This window comes from Primulina huaijiensis, chromosome 6, assembly GCF_012295235.1.
Source record: "Primulina huaijiensis isolate GDHJ02 chromosome 6, ASM1229523v2, whole genome shotgun sequence".
In the NCBI taxonomy this organism is placed as follows: domain Eukaryota; kingdom Viridiplantae; phylum Streptophyta; class Magnoliopsida; order Lamiales; family Gesneriaceae; genus Primulina; species Primulina huaijiensis.
In genome coordinates, this window is record NC_133311.1 from 14,574,104 (window position 1) to 14,586,122 (window position 12,019).

General features: G+C 34.5%; 3 protein-coding genes across 5 annotated transcripts in view; 2 read left to right on the plus strand and 1 right to left on the minus strand.

The window, feature by feature from the left end:
* The first annotated feature begins 1,489 nt into the window (after positions 1-1,489).
* On the plus strand, positions 1,490-6,225 carry LOC140979587 (CBL-interacting serine/threonine-protein kinase 3-like). 3 transcript variants are annotated; one of them, XM_073445052.1, is made up of 16 exons: positions 1,493-1,635; positions 1,950-2,159; positions 2,725-2,953; positions 3,211-3,273; positions 3,438-3,509; positions 3,664-3,771; positions 3,838-3,918; positions 4,202-4,255; positions 4,337-4,462; positions 4,578-4,667; positions 4,772-4,894; positions 4,973-5,083; positions 5,231-5,344; positions 5,471-5,527; positions 5,633-5,707; positions 5,932-6,225. In XM_073445052.1, the coding sequence occupies exons 3-16, from the start codon at positions 2,783-2,785 to the stop codon at positions 6,004-6,006; spliced, it is 1,320 nt and encodes a 439-aa protein (XP_073301153.1). In that variant the 5' UTR covers positions 1,493-1,635; positions 1,950-2,159; positions 2,725-2,782; the 3' UTR covers positions 6,007-6,225. The 3 variants fall into 3 exon arrangements, with proteins under 3 accessions (XP_073301155.1, XP_073301153.1, XP_073301154.1); XM_073445053.1 differs by lacking the exon at positions 1,493-1,635 and adding an exon at positions 1,658-1,949 and having other exon boundaries at positions 2,080-2,159; XM_073445054.1 differs by lacking the exon at positions 1,950-2,159 and having other exon boundaries at positions 1,490-1,635.
* A 116-nt stretch (positions 6,226-6,341) lies between these two features.
* Positions 6,342-8,999, minus strand: LOC140979586 (pentatricopeptide repeat-containing protein At1g18485-like). The gene has a single exon (XM_073445051.1). The coding sequence runs from the start codon at positions 8,973-8,975 to the stop codon at positions 6,525-6,527; it is 2,451 nt and encodes an 816-aa protein (XP_073301152.1). The 5' UTR covers positions 8,976-8,999; the 3' UTR covers positions 6,342-6,524.
* Positions 9,000-11,317: 2,318 nt separating this feature from the next.
* The window catches only part of LOC140978769 (early nodulin-like protein 18), a 3,532-nt gene continuing 2,830 nt past the window's right edge, over positions 11,318-12,019 (plus strand). The window contains exon 1 of the mRNA XM_073443993.1: positions 11,318-11,660. Within this exon, the coding sequence (XP_073300094.1) occupies positions 11,441-11,660 (220 nt within the window). The 5' untranslated portion in view covers positions 11,318-11,440. The remainder of the gene's footprint in view (positions 11,661-12,019) is intronic.

Genomic DNA, 12,019 nt, shown 5'->3' on the forward strand with positions numbered 1-12,019 from the left:
TTAAAAATCAATTTTTCAACAAAAAAAATAATAGCAGATATATACATAAATATTCTTATTTTCTAGGAATAAACATGTATCGGAATTATACACTGAACAAATTATAAATTTCATGGCTAACTGGTATCAGTCTCCTCTATGGTTTCTCCTCTAAGGGGTGAGGCCAAAAATCAAGAATCAAGTATATTCAGAATATATATTTTTACCATTAGTTCCCAAAGTTTCACTGTTTCGAAAATACAGATTTCAGAAATAATATTTTAAACACGTATAATACATATATGCTGGTTAATTTTAAAATATATATCGAGTTAAAACAAAAAGTACACTTACCTGATTGTTCTTGAATAAGAAAAACATGTAAATTGATTGACTCGAAAATGGTTAAAACTTTGCTGGAGTTCGAACAATGATTATACAGAACTTCGACTCGATATTATGGTAGAACTTATACTCGAAAATGTTGCAGAATTTCGTCTCCCTTTACAGCTCGTGAAGCTCGAAAAATTGTGAAGTATTTGATGTAGTATTGGGTGGCTTTTGTCTAGCTTAAGATATTTATTTATAGGCCTCCAAAGAGGTGAGCGGAAAGGTCCTAATTATGTTCATCTTTAAATATCATAATTTTTTTTTATTTAGATGTTACAATTCTGAGCATTTCAACTTACTGAAGCTCTTTATTTTTCTCTTTATTTTTGAGTTTATAACTTGCGAATGACATATAATATGTGATAACTACTTGTATAATCTCCTTTAATTTCCTTACATGATGATAACAATTTTCAAGTCTTCACACCTCTCTTTCTGTTATGATGTTGCTTGCGTAAGGCTGATCTGTTTGCCGATATCCATTTGTTTTGTTTTATCAATTAACAAAGGAATCTCTAATTCATTAGCTTAGCATTTTTTCCTTATTGACTTCCAATATCCACTATAGCAAGAGTCCAACAGTTCCTACTATCTTAATGTATCCATTGAAATCTGTTTTATAACATGAAATCCATTGTCGTTATTTTTCTATGTATATTGAGTAAACTCTCGAACTAACACAATAACCTACAAACTACACTAACTAAATAAATTACATTGGACAAATCATATGAAACAGACTCGCATTCGCGTTGGCTCTTCAATTAAAGATCTTATGCTCTTTCTTAATAGCAAATGTTCATTGCCTACCATTAGTGTCGTTATTGACATGTTGGGAGCGATGAAAGAAATAAACGAATTTTTCATAATTGATCAAACGTTCGTCTTTCTACCGTCTCAGAACAACACTAGAACCCTGAAATCTGTTTATACGTGTCGAGGGAGTTTTGTTACGCCAAATTTAAGTGTATCATAACATGTTATCCATGTAATTAGGCATGCACATTCGTCACTAATTTCATTAATTAAAAAATCTATCAAATGTTTAATAATTTATTGATAAATTCCATTCATAATTTTTGAAGAAAATTAATCGATGGATTTAATAATAACCCTTTTTTGTCGGTGAAAAAATTTTCATTTTGCTGGAGCAAACCCGAGCTCCAGGAGATAGTTCTTGAAGATAATGGCGGTCCCTTGCACCAATTACACTCGATTTGCATGCGATGAAGAGACAGCGACAGGATGAGCTTCTGACTTTGCACTGTACGGCGATTATCCCGACCTCTCAAAATGATAGTAATTATTATTATCGTTTCAACAGCAAAAAGAAATTAATAGCTGATTGGGAACCTTCCAAGAAGTAAACTTTGATGATTTAGCAAAAAAATTTACTTTATCCTTTTGGTCAAGTTGAGAAGACTTTAAGGGCCGAGTGTGGTGTACCTTGAATTCTTGATTCTGATGCGTCTCTTTCTATGGTGTCGCCTATTTTCGAGCCCTTTTTGTACTAGTTCGTTTTGGTTCGTCTTTAGCGAGAAATCTTGAATTTTGAAGTATTGTGCCGCTTTGCACTTCAGGTTGATCAATCTGTGAGCTACATTTCGAGAAATTCAAGCTTCTTCGCTCATTTCATCTTGGGCTTCAATTCTTGTGTAGTATTGTGGGATCCCTTCAAGATTATGAGTTCGTGAAGTTGTTTTTGTGCAGAAACTTGAGACTGTTGTTGTGAGATTGTCTTTTGATTTCAAGGGTTTTCAAAGCCTTTTGCTGGATCTTGGGAATCTTGGGTGAGTTCGAAAAAGTAGATAAAATGTTTCTACGAGGTTGGTTGGAATTTGGTGCGTTTTGTGAGAAAGTTGAGAGATTTTTGGCTGATTTTGAACCAGTGTTGTTTAAGTTTAATTGGTTTTCTTTTTTGGTTTAGCTTGTGGTTTGTGATTGGGATTTAGTGTTGGATTAGCGAGTGTGGAATCAGTATAATTGATTATCTTTCCACAGTTTGTGGTCATGATGATGATTTTCTGGAGTTTTTTATTCTATCATTGGCTGATTTTTAGTTTTTTTTAGTCAAATCATTTTATAATCTAAGAATGACATTGATTGAGTGTATTTTAATCTGTAAAAAGAACCTCTCTTAAAAGAAATGGTACCTGTCATTTTCCCAACCCATACAATTGGTGATTCTGCTCTTCTATTGGTAGGTATAAATGATCAATTCCTGAGCTTGGCAACTTTTGCTTTCAGCTGTCATGAATCCATTTTTCGTGAGAATATCAATAAACTTAGAAATCTTGCTGGATTTTAAAGTTAGTAAAATGTTTGACTACATACACTCATGATTTGTCCGTGCAGGAAATTTTTTATTTAAAGTAAAGGGAAGGGGAGAATATACCCCCATAATCATCAGCAAATGAGTCAATCAAAAGTGAGGCGAGCAATTGGAAAGTATGAGGTTGGAAGAACTATTGGTGAGGGAACATTTGCAAAAGTGAAATTTGCTAGGAACACAGAGAATGGACAGCCCGTGGCAATCAAGATTTTTGACAAGGATAAGGTTCTTAAGCACAAATTATCTGAGCAGGTTAACTTTCTTCTTCGTTTTTCCATATGCATTAAAGCCTTTGTATCGAATTCAATGATATCCAATGGACAAGTTATTTATATATTTTGGAACTATTGTATGACCTTCTTGATGGTAGGCTTGATGGTAGGAGATGGCCTGTATTTTATTAAATTCATCTTTCTAGTTATGGATATTTTCACTCGATAATTAACTATAACTTGGTAAAATAAACTTCTCTTCTGGCTCTAAAATATCTTGTGTATAAATTTGAACAGATTAAAAGGGAGATCGCCACTATGAAATTGATCAAGCATCCCAATGTTGTTCAATTGTACGAGGTTGTACTCTACACTGATCTTTTGGTCCTCGTCAAAGTGTAATATGAACATTCTAAGATTTTCTTAAAGCATGGGACCAATTCTTATATTGTAAAGTTGAAGGTCCTCTTCTCTCTCTGTTTTTGGTTGTGTTGCCTGCATTTCTTATGATATATCTTCATCAGGTGATGGCGAGCAAGACCAAGATATTTATTGTAATGGAATTTGTCACTGGAGGGGAGCTCTTTGACAAAATTGTAAGATGATAAATGCCCTGCCCTCCCATCCCCTCACTATCTTTTGAAGTATGTTACAGAAGATGAATATTTCCACAACTTCTTGTATGTTTGATATATTTTACGCTGTGAATTATTTAAACCTTGTCTGATTAGAACATTTGTATTGATGAAGGTAAATCATGGAAGGATGCAAGAAGACGAAGCGAGAAAATATTTTCAGCAACTGATTAATGCTGTTGATTTTTGTCATAGTAGGGGAGTCTACCACAGGGATTTGAAGGTAGTTGTTTTGACCTTGAATTTGTCAAAAAATAAAAAATTATATTCCGTATCTTTACTGGTGCAGCCAGAAAATTTATTGCTGGATGCTTCTGGTGACCTCAAAGTTTCTGATTTTGGATTAAGTGCTCTGTCCCAGCAAGTCCAGGTGGTTATTGATTGCAACATTGTGAATTTGTTCATAAATTATTTAGCATTCAGTATTCACATTGTTCATGCGCTTTGATAGTCGTAAAAAGTAATATTTTTGTATATCGTAGTTTTCATTTGGAATAAGGGTTACTTCTATGAGATAAAGTGGATAATGGACGGAGATGTTGAAATGCTTTCAATTTCAGCGCAGAAAATCTTAAAAAATTGCTCGTTGTGTGCTTTGATTTTATGCTAATTTTTTAATTAAAGTAGAACTCTTGCAAACTTTGATGTGCCAGGATGATGGTTTGTTGCATACCACTTGTGGAACACCAAACTATGTTGCTCCTGAGGTATGTTTTTTGAGTTATACCACTTTCTTCTTATCTGTCCTCTTCCCCTCTTCATGATCAGTGGGATCATAATCGGAGTAGGTTATCAACGATCGAGGCTATGACGGAGCAACCGCAGACTTGTGGTCGTGTGGAGTCATACTCTTCGTGCTACTCGCAGGTTACTTACCTTTTGATGATTCCAACCTCATGACCTTGTACAAAAAAGTAAGCATATATTTTGTCAACTTGATTAAAGCATATATTTTGTCAACTTTATAATCAAGTTAATTTCTTTTATTGCTTTGGTTGATTCACTAAATTTTTTATTGGTTACGTATAGATATCATCCGCAGAATTTACTTGCCCTCCTTGGATTTCTTTCGGTGCCATGAAATTGATTGCTCAAATCTTGGATCCAAATCCTGTAAATGTAAGTATGAAAATAGCTCAATACAAGCTACCTTGTTCACATCTGATGCTAATTTAAAATGTTCTTTTAACGAATTCTCTATAAAATTCTGTGACCTTTTGCAGCGCATCACTATTTCTAAAATCTTGAAGGACGAGTGGTTTAAGAAAGATTACAAAGCACCAGTATTTGATGAGAAAGAAGAGATGAATCTAGATGATGTGGAAGCTGTGTTTAAGGACTCTGAGGTGCATTTCTCAGACTTTCAGAATTATGTGGAATTTTTAACATTCGAAGTATAATCTGTTCAGAGTTTCTTAACATAGAAATATCACGTAATGGAGAACAAGGAGGAGAAGCCGACTGCAATGAATGCCTTCGAGTTAATATCCATGTCTAGAGGTCTCAATCTTGGGAATCTATTTGACGCAAACCAGGTCAAAATATTTGAATTGTATTTCCAACAATTGTATATTTCTATATAGCGACGTATCCTTGGTCTTATGAACCCTCTCTGTTTCTTTGTTGTTTAGAGAGTACCATTACTCATTTTTCTCTATGTTTTGCCCATTCTTTTGTGACAGGATTTTAAGAGAGAAACAAGGTTCACTTCTAGAAGGCCTGCTAATGAGATAATTAGCAAAATTGAAGAAGCTGCAAAGCCTCTTGGTTTTGATGTTCACAAGAAGAATTACAAGGTAAACTTGGTTTTTTGGTACTTTTATAAGATTTCGAGGGTTTTGACCTCATTCATGAGTAGAATCTGTATTCCAAGTCTTAGGCGAGATTATAATTCATGCATGAATATGATGTTATTTTCCCAGCTGAGGCTTGAAAACATGAAAGCTGGAAGAAAAGGCAACCTTAATGTAGCCACTGAGGTACGATGTTACAAAGCGTGTTTTCAGCAGCTCTTATCTAGTTGGGTTTTATCTGTCTGACTTACTATATATTTAAAACTTTAACACTGATAATGTTATTTTCAGGTCTTTCAAGTAGCCCCATCACTGCATATGGTTGAAGTTCGAAAGGCAAAGGGTGACACACTGGAGTTCCACAAGGTCCGCTGGTTTGCCAAATCTGATCTTTTTTAATTTTTCCTGTAGAAATAATGTTATTTTAATCAGACTTCCTGGAATGAATGCCGAAAACCTCTTAGCTAGTTGGCATGGCTTATTCCATCGAAGGGGAGGCAGTAGGTTCTAGTCCCCCACCCCCATTTATGAATTAAAAAGATCCTGAAGTGGACTCACACTTTGTGTACTTCTGCTGTTCTTTGATGCAGTTCTATAAAAATTTATCAACAAGTCTCCAGGATGTAGTTTGGAAAACCGAAGAGGACATGCAAGAAATGAAGTAGAAAATGGTTTATCAGCTATCTGGGTCATTTGTACAGTTGCGGGTTTGTCATTCTTTTTGCAACATTAGCAGCCTTTCGAGCGGGATAATTTTCAAAACACCTGGTATTTGCGTTTACCGGTGTTCAAGAACACAACTAGTTATTTTGTGTGAGAGATTCATGCATTGTAAATCTTTTTTAAGTTGAAAAAATTCCAAGTTATCCCTTTACTTTCTTTAACTATAAAGTTTCTCAAACCACTATGCAAATAAGTAAAGAAGGATACTTCTTCTACATCCACCAATATCACTATCAGTAAGACATCAGAGTTGTAAAGATGCACAAATTTAGTCATCTTGGTATTCATTGGCAAATTCCAATAATCTGATGTTTCCTTGTTTCTCAATTTGAAGTTTACAATCTTGGTGCCTATTCTCTTTACTTTTGCATATTCAGTGGCCGTTTCTTTCTTATCTCACTTCCAATCGTTTTTCAACGATTCTTCTCAACTCAAAAGCAAAAAAGCGTGCTCCCAGCCATTAACCTGAGTCGGCAAGATACATATAAGGATCCAATCTTTTTCCAGAAATAAAGCCATGTATTTGGTCTTGAACCTGAACCCAACTGCAACCAGGTTTCTTCTTCACATGCCTCGAATTCATCAGTTTTCTAATTCCATCTGCTTCATCCCACCTCCCTGCTTCTGCGTACATGTTTGATAGCAATGCATAATACCCAGAATGTTCAGGCTTCAGCTGAAGTAAATGCTCTGCTGCCCAACAGCCAAGCTCCATGTTACCATGTAACCGACTTGCCCCAAGTAAAGCACCCCATACGTTAACACCTGGTTTAATCTTGAGATTATTAATAAGCGACACTGCTTCTTCCATAAGACCGGAACGCCCAAGAAGATCCACCATGCAAGCATAATGCATATCGGAGGGTGTTATGCACCGTGCCAACATGTCAGTGAAGTATGCTTTCCCCTTTTCAACTAATCCACCATGACTACAGGCAGAGAGAACTGTTATATATGATACCGAATCATATTCAACATCGTCCTCCTTCATAGCTTCAAAGAACCTAATCGCGGAATCCAATTCCCCAACCATTCCAAACCCCATTATCATGGTATTCCAAGATGCAGCATCCTTTTTTGGAATCTGGTCAAAAACCTTCTTCGAAACATCAATTCTTCCACATTTAATGTACAAGTCAAGAAGTGAGTTTGCAACAAAAAGATGATCATGTAGCAACCTTCTCATTGCGAAAGCATGAATCTGCTTCCCTTCTTTAATAGCCGATAGATTTGCACATGCAGAGAAGACTCCCATGTAGGAGACTGTATCTGGCTTCAGCCCTGAAATTTCCATCTCTTTAAACAAGATAACAGAGTTTGAACACTTGCTAGTTTGTGAATATGCAAGAATTAGCGCGTTGTAGGATACTTCGTCTCTAAGAGAGATGTTGAATATCTTTTGAGCATGATCCAAGCAACCACATTTTGCATACATGTCTGTTAAAGCATTTGAGACAAACAATTCAAACACAGACTCGTTCCGGATGGATCTAGCATGTACTTCCTTTCCATGAACAACAGAGCCTAATCTGGCACAAGCAGGAAGGACATTTGTGAGAGTGACATGATTAGGAAGTTCACCATGAGCTTGCAATTCTCTAACATGTTTTATTGCGTCCATCTCATGCCCGTTTTGAGCAAAATTACCTACCATGGTATTCCAAGACACAATGTTCCTCACACTCATCTTGCAAAACACATTTGAAGCTTCAGTGAATCGTCTCCATTTTCCATACAAATCCATCAATGCATTCGAAACAAATACATCAGTGTTGATGCTCATTTTCACACTGAATGCATGAAGTTCTCTTCCCTTATTGAAAAAGCCTAGCTCTACCAATACCGGTAACATCATGGCAACGGTAATAGAACTCAATTTCACTCCCTCCTTTACCATCATCCTAAAACTATCCAAGGCACTGCTATGAAAACCCCTATAAGCTAAACTACCTAGTAACGAGTTCCAAGAGACCTCATTTCTATCACCAATCTCATTGAAAGCTCCCTCCAAAGCCTCCAATTTTCCACACTTTCCATATGCATCAACCATTGCATTGCCAATCCTTACCTCACCATCCAAACCAACCTTCAACACATAGCAGTGAATTAATCTAACCAAAGTCTCATCTTCAAGACTCGTACACACCGGCAAAATGCTCACAATACTAATGGCATTCGGAGTAACCCCAGACACCAAAAACATACCCTTTAACAAACTAACCGATTCCAACCCGCAATCATTGTCAGAGAAAACCCGAATCACTGTGTTCCATGATATTAAATCTTTCGCAGGCATTTCGTCGAACACTTTTCTTACACTACCCAAATCACCCCAGCTCCCATAGAACAAAATGAGAGTGTTACTAACAAACACGTCATAGTCAAATCCAGCCTTGATCGAACTCCCATGCACCTCCAATCCTTTTCCCACAAGCAAAAAATCCGCACAGAGTTTCAGCACAAAAGGAAACGTGTGGTCATCAGGTCTTAGAGGAGCGGTGTTCCTCAACAAATCATTGTACCACCAAATACCATAACTTCTCACAGTGTCGCGATTCTCACCAAGCCCATTAGATAAAAGGGTGCAGGCCCGGATGAGAGTGTTATGGAGGAACGGGGAACGAGAGAAGGGAAGTGACTTTGTGAAGAGGTGATGAAGAATAATGGGGTGAGAAAGATTGGTGGCGTAGGAGAGGATGAGGGCGGCGGAAATGGAGACGCTGCGTGGCAGGTGGCCGTGTACGACGGCGAGAGAATGTGCTTGCTGGGTTTCGGAGAGGGATTGAGCAGATTCACAGAGAGGGAGAATATCCGCCGTGCGCCGCCATCTTGGCGGTGGCAGGGCGGCGGTGGAGAAGGCTTGAAGTCGACTGAGATTGCAAGAGAGGAGAAGCGGGGAATGGGGGAACATAACACGACCAACATTTTCAATGGAGTTCTCTCATTTAACTTGACTATGCCTCATCCTACTTGGCCTTTTATATTTTCTAATTTTAATTCTTTATTTCTTTTAGTATTTTCTCTTTTATTTTATTTAGAAATGGGAAAAATTTTGAAATTTAAAATATCCAAAATTTCGGTACGATAATTTTGAAATTTTTGATAGAATAATGGTATAAATTTGAAATTTTAGGTATATGAAAATAGTGAAACAATAAATATAAATTAAAAATATTATTTTTTAAATAAAGAATTAAAATTATAATATATTAAAAAGCCAAGGACTAAAAGAATTTATATTGACAAGAAACAAAAAATAGAAATAATATATAATGTAGCTCCATAATTTACTCCCACGGCACTTAGTATATTTTTTAATTTTTTTTAATTTTTTAGGCCAATGTTTTTATTTATGATTCACACTTTTTATATTTTTAAATTTATATATATTGTTTCGTTATTTTGGTATATTAGAATTTTTCAAATTTCATATCGTTACCGTATCAAAAATTTAGGTATCATATTTTAATTTTTTTGTTTTTTTTTTGCCACCACTAATTAAAATAAAAGAAAAAATACTAAAAAAGGAAATAAAGAATTATTAGAATATATAAAATTTTGATATTGGGAAAAAAGAAATAAAATATATATAAAAACAATTTTTTAAAAAATAAAAAAGAATACAAAATAAAATATGTGTTGTGGGAGTGAGGGTACAAATGAAACGAATCGAACCAAATATGACGAAAAATTAAAGGCTCGAATTAGTTTTATTTGAGTTCAGACTCGATTTGAAATTCGAAAATTTTAAAAAAAATTAGTTCGAATTAAAGCTCGAGTTCATGTTGAAAGATTCGAACATGTTAACGAACTATTCGAACTATTGCCCGAAAATAAATACTCGAAAAATTCAAGATTTATTTATTTAATATATAATTATATTATATTAATAAAATATTATGATCCGCGAGTACTTTACTCATTATTTAACAAAATAATTTAAGCTTGAGTTCGTCTCGAAAGAAATTCGAACACATCCGAGTTCGACTTGAATTCGATAAGTTCAAATACAAATTAAATATTTTTCGAATCGACTCGAAAAGTTCGCAAATCGACTAAGTTCTTTAATTCCTACGTTGGAGCAAACCAATGGCGGTCCACTCCCAAGTACCAAATGTTGTTGGATCTCCCACAGTAGGTGATCCAAAGTCCAATTATGGAACTCGAGATTAAGGGACTTGTGCAATCTAATACTCAAAATATGATAATATATTTACGAACTACTCGAAAATAAATGTTCGACATATATTTATTTAATATATATAATAAATCGATAAAATATTAAAATACGCGATCATCTTGCGAACTATAAAACATAATAATATCGGCTCGAAAAAAATTTCAAACATGTTATAGTTCACCTAAAATAAATCGAACATGTTTGACTTCACCTCGAATTCGATACATCTCATATAAAAAAATACATAGGCATTTTTTTATTTAAAAAAAGTCATATAATCCAAACAATAATTTTACAAATAAAAAAAAATTAATTTTTCTTACAAATTGTTTGCAATAATAATTATTCCTTAAAAAAATCAATATACTTGCACATAACACATCAGTGAATTATATTACTATTATAAATTGAAGATTTTTATTAATTTATTAGAAAATACATAAGTTGCTAGGTCGCTATACTTATAATATATGTATATATATAATATTTGATTTTAAAAAAAAATTATTTTATAGAGTTAACAGATGGTTGGTTCACACAGCATAGCAACGTGTATTTTAATAGTTTTCTACTATAAAAGTTGCAATTTCACGTGCATTCCAATCATAACCACCGACACCCCATTCTTCTTGTTTTTTAATCCAAGTTTGTTTTTATTCAAACTCCTAATAAATTTCACTTCATATAAATTTTCAACTTCATATACATGTAAAACAACAAATATTCGATCAAATAAATTATGACAGATGTAAACGTTCTGTCGTAGAATTGGGATGAGATTAGAGATCACGTATACAAATCCAACGAGACATGTCGATGAAATTATTAGTAATGGTTAGAGATCATTGAAAACCAACAATTGCATATGTTAGAACATTAAACATAATATTAAATATGAGCCGGTTTACAGTTCAAAAATGTAAATGAACTTCAAAGTTATTATCGATTATAACATCTAATCAAAACGACATATGCTCGAGTTTTCTATGTCTAGCAAGAAACAATTAATGCAACCACTTAACAACATCGATCACAAGGCAATTCAAGAAANTATGAAGATAACTACAACTCCTCCCCATTAATCCATTCACTTTATATAAAGATAACTACATACTCTTTTCTGAACTTTGGATCAAATCTTCATCGTTCCACACAATCCCACAATTCTTATTCTGCAGGAAAAAAGGAAAAGAAAAATGGATCACAGCAGCAGTAGGGACAGGAGAAGTGGGCTGCAGCTAAATTACCTGATCCTCCTCTTCATTATCTTTCTTCAATCTTTTTCTGGGCTGGTTGAATCCTACGAAAATTACACAGTGGGAGATTCATTTGGTTGGTATGATACCTTAGAAAACCCTGATGTTGATTACGAGAAATGGGCTTCTTCAAAGAACTTCAGCCTCGGTGATTTTCTCAGTAAGTTGTTCTAATTTTTAAGAAATCTTAAATTTCTCGTGTTTCTTTTCCTCTTATCTGTGGCTAGTTTCATATATAACCTTGATAAGAAGAAAGGTTAAGTTTCGAAGTAATTCCAGAGATTTGGATATCTGAAAATTCGTTCTTTTAATCCGTTTTAGTCCATTGTTTTTGGTGTGTATGTGTGTTTATATGGATGGTATTATTAGAGTAAGAATTTTAATTTCAAGATCTCGTATATTTGATTGAGTTGATCTGTATTATTCTCAAGGCAAACGAGTTCGAAGGGGGTTTTGATTTTTTTTTTTTTACCAAATATATGAAAATTTTGATTTGTTTATTTCGAAGAAGAAATATTT

Bases quoted from the DNA above. Each gene is read 5' to 3' on its own strand.
- LOC140979587 (XM_073445054.1), top strand. From the start codon at position 2,783: ATGAGTCAATCAAAAGTGAGGCGAGCAATTGGAAAGTATGAGGTTGGA. The intron at 3,919-4,201 runs GTGGTTATTGAT...TTGATGTGCCAG, and splicing joins CTCTGTCCCAGCAAGTCCAG to GATGATGGTTTGTTGCATAC. The intron at 4,256-4,336 runs GTATGTTTTTTG...TAATCGGAGTAG, and splicing joins CAAACTATGTTGCTCCTGAG to GTTATCAACGATCGAGGCTA.
- LOC140979586 (XM_073445051.1), bottom strand. From the start codon at position 8,975: ATGTTCCCCCATTCCCCGCTTCTCCTCTCTTGCAATCTCAGTCGACTT.